The following is a 14562-nucleotide window of genomic DNA, read 5'->3' on the forward strand; positions in this document are numbered from 1 at the left end:
CCTGTTAAATCCAAAAGCGCTAAAGATATTACTCAAGCTATGAATCATATTTTTATTTCAAGTGGAAGAGTACCAAAAAATATTCAGACTGATAATGGGAAGGAATTCTACAATGTTTCCTTCACAAAACTCATGAAGAAGCACAACATTAATCATTATAGTACTTAGAGCCAAGTTAAAAGTTCAATTGTTGAACGATTTAATAGAACCTTTAAATCTATGTTGTATCGCTTATTTAGTCTCAGAGGAAACTATAATTATACAAAGAACTTACCTGATCTCATAAATACCTACAACAACAAAGTACACCGTACTGTTGGTAAGACACCATCAGAAGTAAATTCTAGCAATGAAGCATTCTTACTAGCTAATGTATCCTCTTCTAAAGCAAAAAGAAAAGATAAACAACGTTTTAAAGAAGGAGACTTTGTACGTGTTTCGAAAAAGAGAACTATATTTAACAGAGGTTACACACCCAATTGGAGCACTGAAGTATTTAAAATTATAAATGTCCGTAACACTATCCCACATACTTACTTGTTGGAAAATTTGATAGGACAGCCTATTCAAGGAGCATTTTATGCACAAGAACTGCAGAAAACTAAATATAAATATGTATATCTTGTAGAAAAAATACTAAGACGTAAAAATGATAAGCTGTATGTAAAGTGGTGAGGGTTTAAGAAACCCTCTTGGATAAATAAATATGATTTAGTAGAATAATAAAGTCTGTGTAGGTTTTTTTTTCTCTTATCCTGTACTTACTAAAAAAATTTTAGAGGAATTTATAAAATATAAAAAAAAACTCAGTTTGCGGGTGAAAAAGTTTGTTAATTTTCTTTATAATATGGAAATAATGTATTAGGAACACAAAGTTTTGATAAATAATCCAATTGAACATTTACATCTTTTAACAAGCTTTGAAGTTTTAAGTATTCATTTCTTAGCAGGTTGATTTTCGTAGGTTGAAAACTTAGAAGGTTCTCCAACCAAGTTGCTTTCCCCTGGATGGAAATCATCTTGTGCGTGAACTTAATAAAATATATTGTTGCTTTGTTAAGGTTGATTTCACTTGGAGTAACTGCTTCTTTCCCATTGAAGAAGTCACTGAAAGTTTGCATGCTTGACTTCAAAGTTGTCCAGTCTTCAACATCTAGATAAATAACATCTTTTCTCGATCTCACCGCTATTAGAGGCACATAATCTTGGGAGAGACCAGTAATCAATACCTTGGAGTTGTTTTTGTTGAGTGGAAAACTTGTAGTCAGCTGCAGGCTCATTTCACTCGTAGCCATGTTTGCGTAAAACTGATGTTATAAAAGTAGAAATCACTGAAAGTCTTCCCCCACTCTTCACCAAACCGTTTAAAAAAATATCGGTAAAAAATTAAACTAAGAGAAGAGGTGGTATAACGGAAGTTACTTGAGGAATACAATAGAGGTGGAAGTGAGAAAGATGGAGACAGTTATAAAACCTGTACAGCTAGGGACATCGGAGGGAGGGAAAAATAAATAAATAAAATTATAATAATAAAATTTAAAAAAAATAGTTACCTGGTAACAGCTCCTCAGTTACGACCCTATAGGCCGTTACTCTAACTAGACAGCTACACTAATACAGCAATAATGAATTTTTAATTGATGTCACCTATACTTAAAATGTGGTTACACAAAAAATATCATATGGAATAAATAGAAAACTTCAGAATTAAGGTTGTTATAATTGAACCAACAAAAATAGGAGAAGGAACCCTTAGGGCCGTACTTAAATTACGTAACGCAATTTAAAGAGCTTTTTAATCCCTCCCCCCCCGATGTAACAGATCGTAACAAAATGTCAACCTCCCCTCCCCCCCTAGCCAAATGTACGTAATTTTTTGTTATGGAATATCGTCATTGCATAGTATTTAATTAAAATCAAACATATATTTTTTATTTATTACTTATTTAATTACATTATCACTTAGTATGAAGGTTGGCTATAGTAGAATTTGGCGCGAAAAATATCGTTAGTATTTTTCCATTAATGACCAAAAAATTATAGATTCAATTGGAAAAATTACGTACAAGCATTAAAAAAACCCCTCCCCCGAACCATAACGAATGGTAACAATCGAGCCTTACCCCCCTCCCCCCTTGCGTTCGTTACGTAATTTAAGTACGGCCCCTTACAGAGAAACATAAAAAAACAACTCTACTAACTAATGCTAATTAGAGAAGAAAATACATAACATGAGGAGCTTGAGCTGATAAAGTTAACACAACAACAAAGTTATATTTAACACCCCAAGAAAATAGTCCCGATTCAAAATAAAGTTCCACACTTACTGAGTATGTTACCAGGCCTAGTCGTAGTTGTCCTTCCTCAAAGTCTTCTTCTTGTTAGATCTCAACTTCTAGTCTGCTGCTCCCCTTCGAGAAATAACGGTCCTTCTCTCGGCAATTTTCCCTATCGAGATTACAGAGGGAAGAGCACAATCCGCCTGAAGAATTCCTTTTATTTCAATTCTTTTCTAATTTGATTAAGCAAAGGTGTACCTCTTTTTTTCTATTCTCTCGCGGAATCGCCTCGGTCCCTCTCTCCCAACTGTTACTCGCGTCGCTTGTTTTTTCCGCTGCCCTCTTCACACAACCCTGTGCTCTTCTCAATATAATTTATCAGCCATACATTTTTCATTTCTCTTGAATCAATTTCCTGGACTCATTTTCTTAATCCTAAATTTTCCCTAAACCTAACTACATAGATTGAAAAAAAAAAATAGAAATAATTATAGTCATACTGCCAGAATTGTTTTCGTTTTGAGAAGCTGTTACATCGTAACATCATATAGAGGCAATCCAAAAAACCTAATGATAACAAAATCGGGGGATACAGTTTGGCATTATAGTTTCGAATCTATCATCTACATCCAAAATTAAATTAGACCCCTAGATTGCTAAAGGATCAAAGAATTCATTACAATAAGCGAGGACTGTGACGCATCGCGCGCGATGGAGGGGGAAGCGCCGCCATTTTGAGATCATTTTGCTGCGTATCGAGATTTGCAATTAGTATAACTTTTAACTCAGAAAAGCTACGATGTTCGTATAAGTTTTAATCGTCAGTTGCCGTCAAAAGCTATCGATTGTATATAAAACATTAGTGTAAAATAGTGACAGTGAATATAAGAAGGTGTTAGAATAATTAAATATTATCAAAAATATAAAATTTCGGCCTATACGCGTCGAAAAGCCAAAACCAAATACAGAGATCGTACTCGGTTGGAAAGGGCTTATCAAGAACAATCGAATGGTAATAATAAAACATCAGGAGTTGAGTTCTAGCTTTTGACCTGGAAGGTGCTGTTTTTATTCAGTCTCGTTTATTTAAAAATTTGGGTGTTTGAACTGTGTTTTTTATAGAAATTTTGTGTCTACTTTTTGTATAAAATTATGCTCTACAAAAAGTGTTAATTATTTGTGAAATTGTGTGAAAATAGCGGAAAAATTAATAGAAAATTCGTTTATTAATTCATAGAAAAATAGTAAGTACAGATTGACTGTAGTGGACTTTAGTTAGATAGTAAATAAGACAGTTTAAAAAGTGGGGACTGTTTCAAGGTCACTGTACGTATCTGTTCGTTGGCTGTTCATTTTAAATTTATCTGTCCGTCTGCTAGTACATCTAATTAATATGGAAAAGGGTTCAGAAAAACCTGTTAATATAAATGATTTAATGGAATCAATTAAGCAATTTCATAATGAGTTTTTAAGGAAAAATGAGGAAATTGTGAATAAAATAAAAGATACCGACGATAAAATAAATAAATTTATGGAAAATTTACAGCAAAATACTGATAAAATTATAGAGTTACAGAAGCGGTTTAAAAGCTACGAAGGTTATAGAAGGAAAAATTTACTTTTATTTAATTTCCCTGAAAAAAGTAATGAAAAAGTTCATGAATTGGAAAACGAAATAGAATCAGTTTTTCGGGACGTTTTGAAAACTACTGTTACTTTGAATGATATTGATGTGATTAGGAGAATAGGTAAGAATCAGGGGAAAAGACCTGTTTTAATTACTTTTCTGGCTTTACGAAGTAAATTCGCAGTATTGAGGGCTGTTAAAAATCTGAGAGGGACAAACCTAGTCATTTCTGAAGACTTCCCTATGGATGTGAGAGATGAAAGAAAAAAGCTTTATCCGTTTTGGAAGGCGGCCAGAAAACAAAACAAACGAGCATACATGAAGTATAATAAGTTAGTTATTGAGGGTAAGGTATGGAATCTGAATGAGCTCGTCAATAAGTACGGAGAAGATGTCAGTCTCTCATCAGGAAGTGAGTTAGCAGATGATTCAGCAAGTACAGGACTGGAAAATTTATCTGATGGAACGCTAAGAAATTGGTTAACTGAAGGAAAATTAGTTAAGCGGAGGTCAAAGCAAAAGAAAAGAAAGGCAGAGGGATCACCAGGAAAACGGACGCTTTTTCGTCGAATCCAGGAATCTAAAGCCTCAACATCAACTAAGGGAGCCGAACTGGCGAAATGAAAATAATTCTGAACTAGGTAACAATTTTATAACAATTATGGCGTACAATATAGTGGGTCTGAAAAGTAAAGCAGATCTTTTTTTGTTCTTTAATTTACTTAGAAGTTATGATATAATTTTGTTATATGAAACCTTTCTAGAAGAAAATGATATAGCTAGGTATGAGTACTATTTTAAAGATTTTCACATACATGTTATTCCAGCAGTAAGGCAAACTATTTATGGTAGAGCAAAAGGCGGTTCTGTATATGGGTTTAAAAGGTCAAATAATATTGCAAAAATATGTAGTTTTATGCACTTAAATAATAATAGTATTAATTGTACAGTAATTAAAATAGAACAAAATGAAATAAATACTATTGTAATCCCAGTCTACATTAATTGCAACGATTGGTCAACTGATTTTGAAAATTTGAAAAATTTATTTTGTGATTTTCAATTGGATAGTAGTTGCATTGTAATGGGTGATTGCAATGTACGGATAGCGGATGCTCAGGTAATTCAATCCGAATTAAATTGTTGTAATAATAACGTAAATAGAGTGCGGAGATCAAAAGATAAAATTTTAAATAGAAAAGGAAGAAAATGGTTAGAATTTTGTGAGGATATGGATCTAACAGTTTTGAATGGAAGGACAGAGGGTGATGGGGAGGGAGAATTAACCTTTCTAGGAGCCATGGGTTCGTCCGTAAACGATCTATGTTGTGTCAGTTTCTCAATTTTGCCTTTAATTGAAAATTTTGTAGTTTTGGACGAGGTATATTCTGATCACTGCCCTATTTCTCTCAAAATTAATCTATACAATAAATCTGTAAATGAATTAGCAACTATTCCTCTTCTGCCTAAATTAATTTGGACTCAAAATGATAACTTAAAATATAAGGAGAGGTTGGATAAGAAGTTAAATAAAACTGTCGATTTAGATGGGGACTCGCAGGAATCAATAATTACACTTTTGGATTGTATTAGGAGAGCGGCTTTTGTAACAAATAATACTTCTCATAAGCCTTTGTGTAAAAAACAGGATTGGTATGACTGGAATTGTTTTGAAGAAAGAAAAAAATTGTTCCGTTTGCTTAAGGTATTCCGGAAAACTAATAGTATTGCAATAAAAAGAATGTATTTAGTTAGTCAAAATAATTATAAAAAATTGTGTAAATCTAAACAGCTGGATTACTATAATTCTATAACAGAAAAATTTGAAAACATTAAAGACTCTAAACAATATTGGGATGCAGTCAAAATATTTAAAAAACAAAATCATTTATATAATATTAATATAGATTTAAAATCTTTTTTCAAAATTTATACAATCCTATAGTAACCGCGCCCGCTGTATTTTATGCAGAACCATATTTAACTGATGTTGATCTAGATGGAGATTTTACAATTCCAGAATTACATTTAGTCTTGAATAAAGCAAAAAATGGGAAGGCACCTGGCATAAACAGAATACCGTACGAATTTTTCAAGAACGCGTCTGAAAATTTTCTGAAAAGGCTTGTGGGTACGTTTAATAAAATTTACGATTCAGGGAAAATTCCTCCAAATTTTAAAGATGCCATGATATTCCCTTTACATAAAAAAGGAGATTCAAGTCTAGTGTCAAACTACAGGGGTATGTCTTTTATTGACGTTGAAGCTAAGCTTTTTACCGGTTTATTGTTGAATCGACTAACTAATTGGCTTCTTAAGCATCAAATTATTTCTGAATTCCAAGCAGGGTTTAGAAAAACATATTCAACTATAGACAATATTTTTAGTCTGGTAAATGTGACAGAGTTAAAATTGGAAGAAAAAAGTACAAAAAAGGTTTATCTATTTTTTATTGATTTCAAATCTGCTTTTGATTCTGTACCTAGACATTTGTTATTTTATAAATTAGCGATGATAGGTTTATCTTATAAATTTATTGGAATAATAAGAAATTTATATGATGGCACTCGTGCAGCGGTGTGGGGTGAACAAGGTGTCTCGGATTTTTTCTCTACCCTTTCAGGTGTTAAACAAGGTTGTCTCCTCTCCCCAACACTCTTTTCAATTTATATAAATGATTTGCCTGACTTTCTGGAAGGTGGAGTGCTTTTAGGAGATCTCAACATTCGTATACTACTGTATGCGGATTATATTGTACTGATTGCCGACAAGCCGGAGATTTTACAGCAAATGATTAATTCATTAAGTAGTTACTGCCAAGATTGGGGTTTATGTGTGAATTTGGAAAAATCAAAAATTTTAATTTGCAGAAAGAAAGGCGGAAGATTAGCAAAGAATGAACGGTGGTTTTTTGAAGGTCAAGAAATAGAAATCGTTAAAAAATATAAATACTTAGGAGTTCAGTTAACGCCTTCACTTTCCTTCGTTCCACATTTAAAAGAAAAATTAGGTGTAGCTAAATTTGGCCTGAATAGTACTTGGTCTAGATTGCTGTCTAATTCCAAAGTTCCACTAGATTGTAAATACAAATTATTTTATGCAACTTCGCGATGTGTATTATGTTATGAGGCACAGGTGTGGGGCTATAAAAAATATGAACATTCAGAAAGGCTTCAAAGATTTTTTGTCAAAAAGTTATTTCACCTCCCTCCTAATACTGCTAATTATGTATTAAATTTAGAATTAAATCTTTGTAGTATGTATGCTTACACTTTGCAATTACATTTTAAATATTTAATAAAGATAATGAAATTACCAGAGGGAAGGTTGCCTAAAATGATAGCTGAGATAGTTATTACGAGAAATACGTTATGGTATGAAACACTGAAAAATTTATGTACTCGTTTTGACATACCTTTTATAAAACTTAATAATAATTCTGTGATTGCTTGGGAAGGAAAATTTAATGCAATAATGAGTAAATTAGGGATAGAGGAAATGATAACTGCACAGTCAAAAGCAAGAAATGGTATCCACCATAAAGTCTATCCAAAATTGACTTACTATCCAGATTATTTTTCAAACAGGCAATTCGGCGACATAGAATTGATATTAAAAGCCAGAACGGAGACATTGTGTTTAAACTATCAACCTTTTAAACCTGATACCAGCCATTTATGTACACTGTGCAACCTTAATCAATTGGAGGATATAGTACACTTTGTTTCCGTATGTCCTATTTTAACTCCATACCGTTTAAAGTATTTTAATAAAAAAAACCTTACTGAAAATGATTTGTATGTAATATTAAACGGTTGGAATAGGAATAATTTATGCAATTACTTAAAAGAGGCCTTACATTATAGAAGATTAATAATTAATGAATTTAATTGTGATTAAAATGTTTTATTTAGTTAATTTTTTACTCAATAGTGGATTATTTTATTTTTTTCCAAAATGTGTTGTATTTATGTTGTATTGTATATAAACGAAACTCAACTCTGCGGACGGAGTACGCTCCATGCACTTGAGTGTTATTATTATTTTTATTTCTGTAATGTAATTTATGTATATAATTGAAATTAAATAAACACTTATTATTATTATTATTATATTATTAATAAAACATCATATGACCGAGTCAAGCTGTGTCGAGAACGTAAAAGAATGAATGCGGCCGAGCGAATCAACGACGGTGTCAGCACATCTGCAGCTGGGGAGGTTGAAATTAAGGCACAAAGCTTGGTCGCGCACTCAGAAGACATCTCTACCGATTCCATCATCAACCGATCTGATTATTTGGCAATCAGCGAAACTTGGATGGAAAATTCCATGCCAGTAATGTGCCTGTCTTTGATCTGAGTCTTATTGTAATACCGCTAAGAACAGACAAATTGCAACTACATCATCGGTAGCGGTATCATCATCATCAAGTCGCAAAGCCGGTGGAGTCGCCATATTTCGCAACATCAATAGCTTCACTGATTGTAATAGAGTTAACATTGACATTTCGGAAATTATTCAAAATATTCAAAAACATCGCTAAAATTATACCCGATTACGATCCTAATCGTATGAAAAATAGTCAAAAGGAAGGGGGTTGGAAAAAGACGCAGTTAAAATTAAAGCTGGAAAAGTGGGGGACGCCACCAGTCTTCAGAACACTTTACAAATTCACCATAAACTTTATTCACAATTAACAAGTCTCCGAAGAGATACAGACAAATATATATATATACAACAGGTGAAATAATAATAAATCTGAACGCCACAGGGAATCTGGCTCTTATAACACTTTGGTGCGGATTACGCACTACTCTTAATGAATAAGTATTGGTACAACACAATATATATCAGGGGAGACGTGATCGTAATAATTATTGCAATATACAACGGGGAAGTTAACAAGACTAATTAATTGTACACGACAATATATCAGGGAAGGCTTAATTGTAGTAATTACTGTGCAGGGCACAAGATAACAGGGAGGACTTAATCGCAATAATTATTGTACAGGGCACAATATAACAGGGAAGACTTAATTACAATAATTGTTGTACAGGGCACAATATAACAGGGAAGACTTACTTGCAATAATTAATGTACAGGGCACAATATAACAGGGAAGACTTAATTACAATAATTGTTGTACAGGGCACAATATAACAGGGAAGACTTAATTGCAATAATTAATGTACAGGGCACAATATAACAGGGAATTACTTAGACTAATTTGTTTGTACAAAGCACAATATAACGGGGGAATTAATTAGAACAGTTATTTGTCCAAGACAATATACTATATCAGTGGGGAAATTAATGTAATGATTATTGTACTTATGTGAGTCTCTATCCTTAAGGTCCAAAAGTTTGAGCTCATTAAATCATAAACTAAGACACAGTTTTTTATTATAACCTGGTAAACACAAACCAAAGTTTTTAGTTAATACGCACAACATGAAAAAGCTGAAGCTAACATGGCCGACATTACTCCTCACAGTGACGCTTGACTTGACATCCTACCAGCGCCTCCCCTCTCTCCTTGTGCTCACCCAATTCCGCCAACTGACTCAGGGAAAAAACAAGTCTGGGGGGCCGCCACTCTTGGGGAACCAAACATCCTCCCCCGCAGTGGACTCGCAGAGATCCACTTACTGAGTTGGCAGGGGGCAAAGCTTCCGGACAGGCCGGCTGATCAGTCCTGAAGTTGTCTTGACCTCGGCCACCCTGGCCACATTGTCCCGGCCATGATGAAGCTTGACTATTCGGCCCATGGACCACTGCAGTGGAGGAAGGTTGTCGTCCATGATCATGACTATTTGTCCCACTGCCGCGGGAAAGGAAGGCGAATGCCATTTTAGCATGGCTTGCTGCTCGAGGAGGTACTCCTTGTGCCATCTTTTCCAAAACTGTCCAACAGTGAGCTGTGCCATTGCCCATTTCGATTTGAGTGCAGTGCGAGGGGTTAAGGAGCCATCGGGAGGTAGTGCAGTCATAGGCCGCATAATCAGAAAGTGACCTGGCGTCAGGACTTGCAGGTCATCTGGCGAGGACGAGACAGCGGTAAGAGGTCTGGAATTTAATATGGCTTCAATTTGACAAATGATTGTGAGGAAACACTCCATGGTGGGCTCTTGAGTGCCTAACGTGACCTTCAGTAATCTTTTAGTAGATTTAACGGCAGCTTCCCAGAGACCTCCAAAATGTGGTGCTCGAGGGGGGATGAAATGCCACTCGATGCTTCTTTTATTGGATTCTCTCAAAATGGCCTCCTGAGACTTGGCGTCATTTAGTAGTGCAGATACCTCCTTGAGTCTTCTTTTGGCTCCGACGAAGTTAGTGCCGTTATCCGACCAAATGTGACTCGGCACACCCCTCCTGGCAACGAAACGGTTTAGGGCAGCTAAGAATGCTTGTGTTGTGAGGTCCGTGACTAGTTCCAGGTGTATGGCCTTGGTGGAAAAACAGACGAAAATGGCGAGATAAGACTGGAGGACTTTGGCTGAACGCAATGAAGCAATTTTCACGTTGAAGGGGCCTGCGTAGTCTATGCCAGTGGTGGTGAAGGGTGATGAAGCGCTGGCTCTTCCTTCTGGCAGTTGACCCATGAGGGGGTTAAAGGGTGTTGGCTTGACACTGAAACACTTGTTACAGGTACCCAATTGTCGGCGGACAACATTCTTACCATTAACAATCCAATATCGACTTCTCAAAAACGCATGAGTGGCAGTGGGGCCTACGTGGAGGTTGGATATGTGGGCATCTTGTATGACCAAGGCGGTGAAGGGGTGTTGCGAAGGCAACAAGGCAGGGTGCTTTTGAGATTCGGGGACGTCGGCCAGTCTGAGTCTCCCTCCAACTCGCAGCACTCCATCAGTGTGCAGAAATAGGCCTAAGGTTTTGACGAGGCGTAATCTAGGTCTGGGGGACTGAGCATCCTCAATTTCCTCGGAAAGCGAGTGCTGTTGGGCTCGGACTATTAGGACTCGCAGGGCTTCGATACGTTCCTTTACATTCAATGGACCTGACATACGACGTACTGGATTTCTAGTATTGTGGGCGAATCGCAGGCACCAGGCCACTACGTTCTGCAGAGTATACAGACTGGAAAATTTAGTCTCTAATTCCTCAGGGCAGGACATTGCATTTGACACATTAAAGGCCTGGGAGCGAATTTCTGCTCCCACGACAGGGTCAGACAAATCGGCACTAACTTGCCCAAGGGGCCATGACTCGTGGTTTGACTTCAGCCAAGAGGGACCTTCCCACCATAGCTGATGACTCACTAATTCTTGAGGTCGTAATCCACGTGAGGCACAGTCAGCGGGGTTTTGTGAGGAGGAGATGTGGAACCATTGCGAGGCGGGTACCTTTTCTAAGATAGCTGCTACTCTATTACCCACGAACACCTTCCAATGCGGAGGTGGTGTTGCTGTGATCCAAGCCAGGGCAATGGTAGAATCAGAAAAGGCTAGGACGTTTTGAGTGGTTATCTGAGGGAAGAGTGATCTGACCTTATCAATAGTAAGAGCAAGTAGGTGGGCAGCACAAAGCTCCAGACGGGGGAGCGTAACCGGTTTCATTGGGGCCATTCTGGCCTTGGACATGACCAGGTTAATAACCGTGTCCTCAGACTGAGACACGAGATATACCACCGCCGCATAGGCTCGCTCGGACGCGTCAGCGAATCCCACCAAATACATTTTAGAAGTGGGTAGAGACAAAAATCTGGGTATGTGAATTTTGGACAGGTCAGGCAAGGAAACAGCGAACTGAGCCCATTCCTGGACAATTGATGAGGGCAGGGGATCATCCCAATCAAAGGAGGCTTGACAGACTATTCTAAATATTGCACGAGCAAAAATGGTTATAGGGATCAGCCATCCCAATGGGTCAAAAACTTTTGCGATCTGACTGGCTAATTGTCTTTTGGTTTGAACACTAGGAACAGAACGAATCCGAAAATGAAAGTAATCTTGAGAAGGGTTCCAACAAAGTCCCAGAATTTTTAGTTGAGACTCTTCGTCATTTTCTAGGCAGACCGAAGACATGGCTGGGAGTAGGAGTTCAGGGGGTATCTGATCCAGTAACTGTGGATGATTTGATGCCCATTTTCGAAGTTCAATTTGAGCTTGACCCAATAGTTTAATTAATTGATCTCGAGATTGGAGTGCCTCAGTGGGAGTGCAACCTCCCCCAGAAACGTCATCAACATAGGTGCGTTCACGTAGTATCTCAGAAGCTAGAGGAAACGACTTTTGGGAAGTAATAGCTAATTCTTGGAGTACGCGACATGCTAAGTAAGGAGCTGACGTGGTTCCATAAGTCACCGTGCACAAACGGTACTCCTGCACTGGTTGGCTCGTATCAAATCGCCACAGTATGCGTAATAAATCCCTATCTTCCGGGGGGTGTTGTATCTGTCTAAACATTTGGCGAATGTCGGCCGTAAAGACCCATTTGTCCACTCTAAATCTGGTAACCACCTTCCAGATATCGAGCTGTAAACGGGGTCCGGGAAGCAAGAGCTCATTGAGGGAGATGCCTGAAGAGGACTTCTGGGAAGCGTTAAATACTACACGAATCTTTTCCGGGGGATCGTCTGGACGGTGTACCGCATGATGGGGAATATAATAGGCAATTTGACCTGACTTGAGAGGAGGGGCCAGTTCCATATGATTGGAATCTAAGTAGTCCTTCATAAACTCCACATAGGGAGCACGGAGATGTGGGGACTTGGCATGACGGGATTCAGTTTGTACGAGACGCTTTAAAGCGATCTTTCTAGATTCACCGAGGCAACACGGACTGGTTTTTAATGGCAGTGCTACTGAAAACCGACCATCAGGGAGTCGAGAGTGAGACTTAGAGAAGCACTCTTCGGCCTTCAACTCCTCTGGCGTAAGGGGAGAGACTTCAGATACTTCCTCCAGGGCGAACATTTTTTCCATAAGACGGGACAAGACTAAGTCAGGGGGGTGCGGAATAGGTGGTGAAGCTTTTCCAGAGCTGAGGCGAAGTACTGTTGGTTTAAACGAAGTTGCCAGCACAGGATTGACTAAAGAGAGATTGACAGGTAGAGCGGAACTTTCCGAGGGAATGTCTTCCGCAGTAGGTCTGGTAGTAGGAGGAGTTACAGGGTCAGGAGTGGCTATTATGATTTGCAGTGGACGCTGCGTGCTCATTAAACGTTGTGGTTTCGGAGAGGGGAATTGACTAGCTACAATCGGACGAGAAGGTTCTTGAAGATTTGCTTCCTGTAAGGAAGAGGATAGGATTTGCGGGGAGGATGCTGACACACTGGGTAAGCTGGGCTGGTCTGACTCTTCAAGGTTGTCACGGGGGACAATTGACTCAGACTCAGAGTTACTAGGAGGGTTACCGATTGAAGGCTCATCTTCTGGGATAGACTGGTTAGAAGATACCTTAGGGGGCGTCAATTGGGCATATTTATGCTTGAATAAAATTTTATAATAGGTCCGATATAATTTAGAATTGGACCTGCTGTCCTTGACGAAGGGGTCAAACCGAACCCTTCTCGTGGGGAAGCTTCTCAAGGGACCAGACATGATCCAACCAAGAGTGGTCAATCTTGCGTTAGGGGAACCATTTTGGGAACGAATAATCTTACTGAGATCGATGGCATCAAAGACTGAGGCGGAGAAGACCACGTCTACTGGCCTGGGTTCATTGAAGGTTGGGTCGGCTAAAGGTTTGTCCATTAGATGTGGCCAATCCTTGACAGGAAAGTAGGAGGATGGTGCATCTGGGACAGTCTTGGTAACTACGCGGAAAGGGATTTTGAGTTGTGCAAAAGGGTGGGCTTGTCTTAAATTGGTCGATACCTGACCCACGACTTGGGTGGCAATATTGCCCCCTATGCCACGAACACCGCCTGACATGGGTTTATAGGTCAATTTGCTTTCCTTGGCAAAAGCTTTAGTCATTAAGTTGATCTCACTGCCTGAATCCAGCAGGGCACGAGCGCGATACCACTGGCCATCTCCTCCAAGGAGATACACCAGGGCAGTGGGGGAGACTGACATATCGGAGGGGAAAGACTTGACTATGGACTGACGGGGAACCTTTGCCGAATGACACAGACGACAGTGTCTGCGACGGCAAAAAACTACAGTGGACAACGGAGGGGTATCGCGCTTGCCGAGAACCTATTGTTCTGGCTGACGGAATGGTGCTGGATGGCGGCCAAAGTAGATGGTGGGAAGTACGGGGGATAGACTGGAAGAAGAGGAGGGCGGCGATGTGGGTCGGGACCTCAAGTCACTGGCCTGGGCTAAGTACGGGTGAGGCTCAAAAGGACTGGGGGGACTCAGCGAACTCCGAGGAAATGGAGGAGGAGATTCAGAAGGGCCCGGGGAGGGCGTTCTTCTTGGTGGGAGACTACATTTTTGAGGCCGACGGATCTGTAGGGACATGAGCGACGGAATACCAGACACAGGGGGTGTTCCCTGGCTGAAGCTAGTGGAGGGTGGAGGAGGGTGCAGTGAGGTGTGGTGTTCTCCATGACACTTCGCGCAACCGACCTGGCAAGGGCACCTAGACACTAAGTGCTGTCTTGAAAGACAATTGACACACAGTTTTCGCTCTACTACGAAGTTCCATCTGTCGCTAATCGACATGTTCACATATTCTGGA

At 38.9% G+C, this 14562-nt stretch overlaps 1 protein-coding gene across 1 annotated transcript; it reads right to left on the bottom strand.

The window, feature by feature from the left end:
• Positions 1-9557: 9557 nt before the first annotated feature.
• LOC141462274 (uncharacterized) lies at positions 9558-13952 on the bottom strand. Its single transcript, XM_074143980.1, has one exon. It carries the CDS (start codon positions 13950-13952, stop codon positions 9558-9560), a length of 4395 nt encoding a protein of 1464 aa, XP_074000081.1.
• Positions 13953-14562: the final 610 nt, after the last annotated feature.

This window comes from Rhodnius prolixus, unplaced genomic scaffold (genome assembly GCF_049639745.1).
Source record: "Rhodnius prolixus isolate KJV_2025 unplaced genomic scaffold, Rpr scaffold_24, whole genome shotgun sequence".
In the NCBI taxonomy this organism is placed as follows: domain Eukaryota; kingdom Metazoa; phylum Arthropoda; class Insecta; order Hemiptera; family Reduviidae; genus Rhodnius; species Rhodnius prolixus.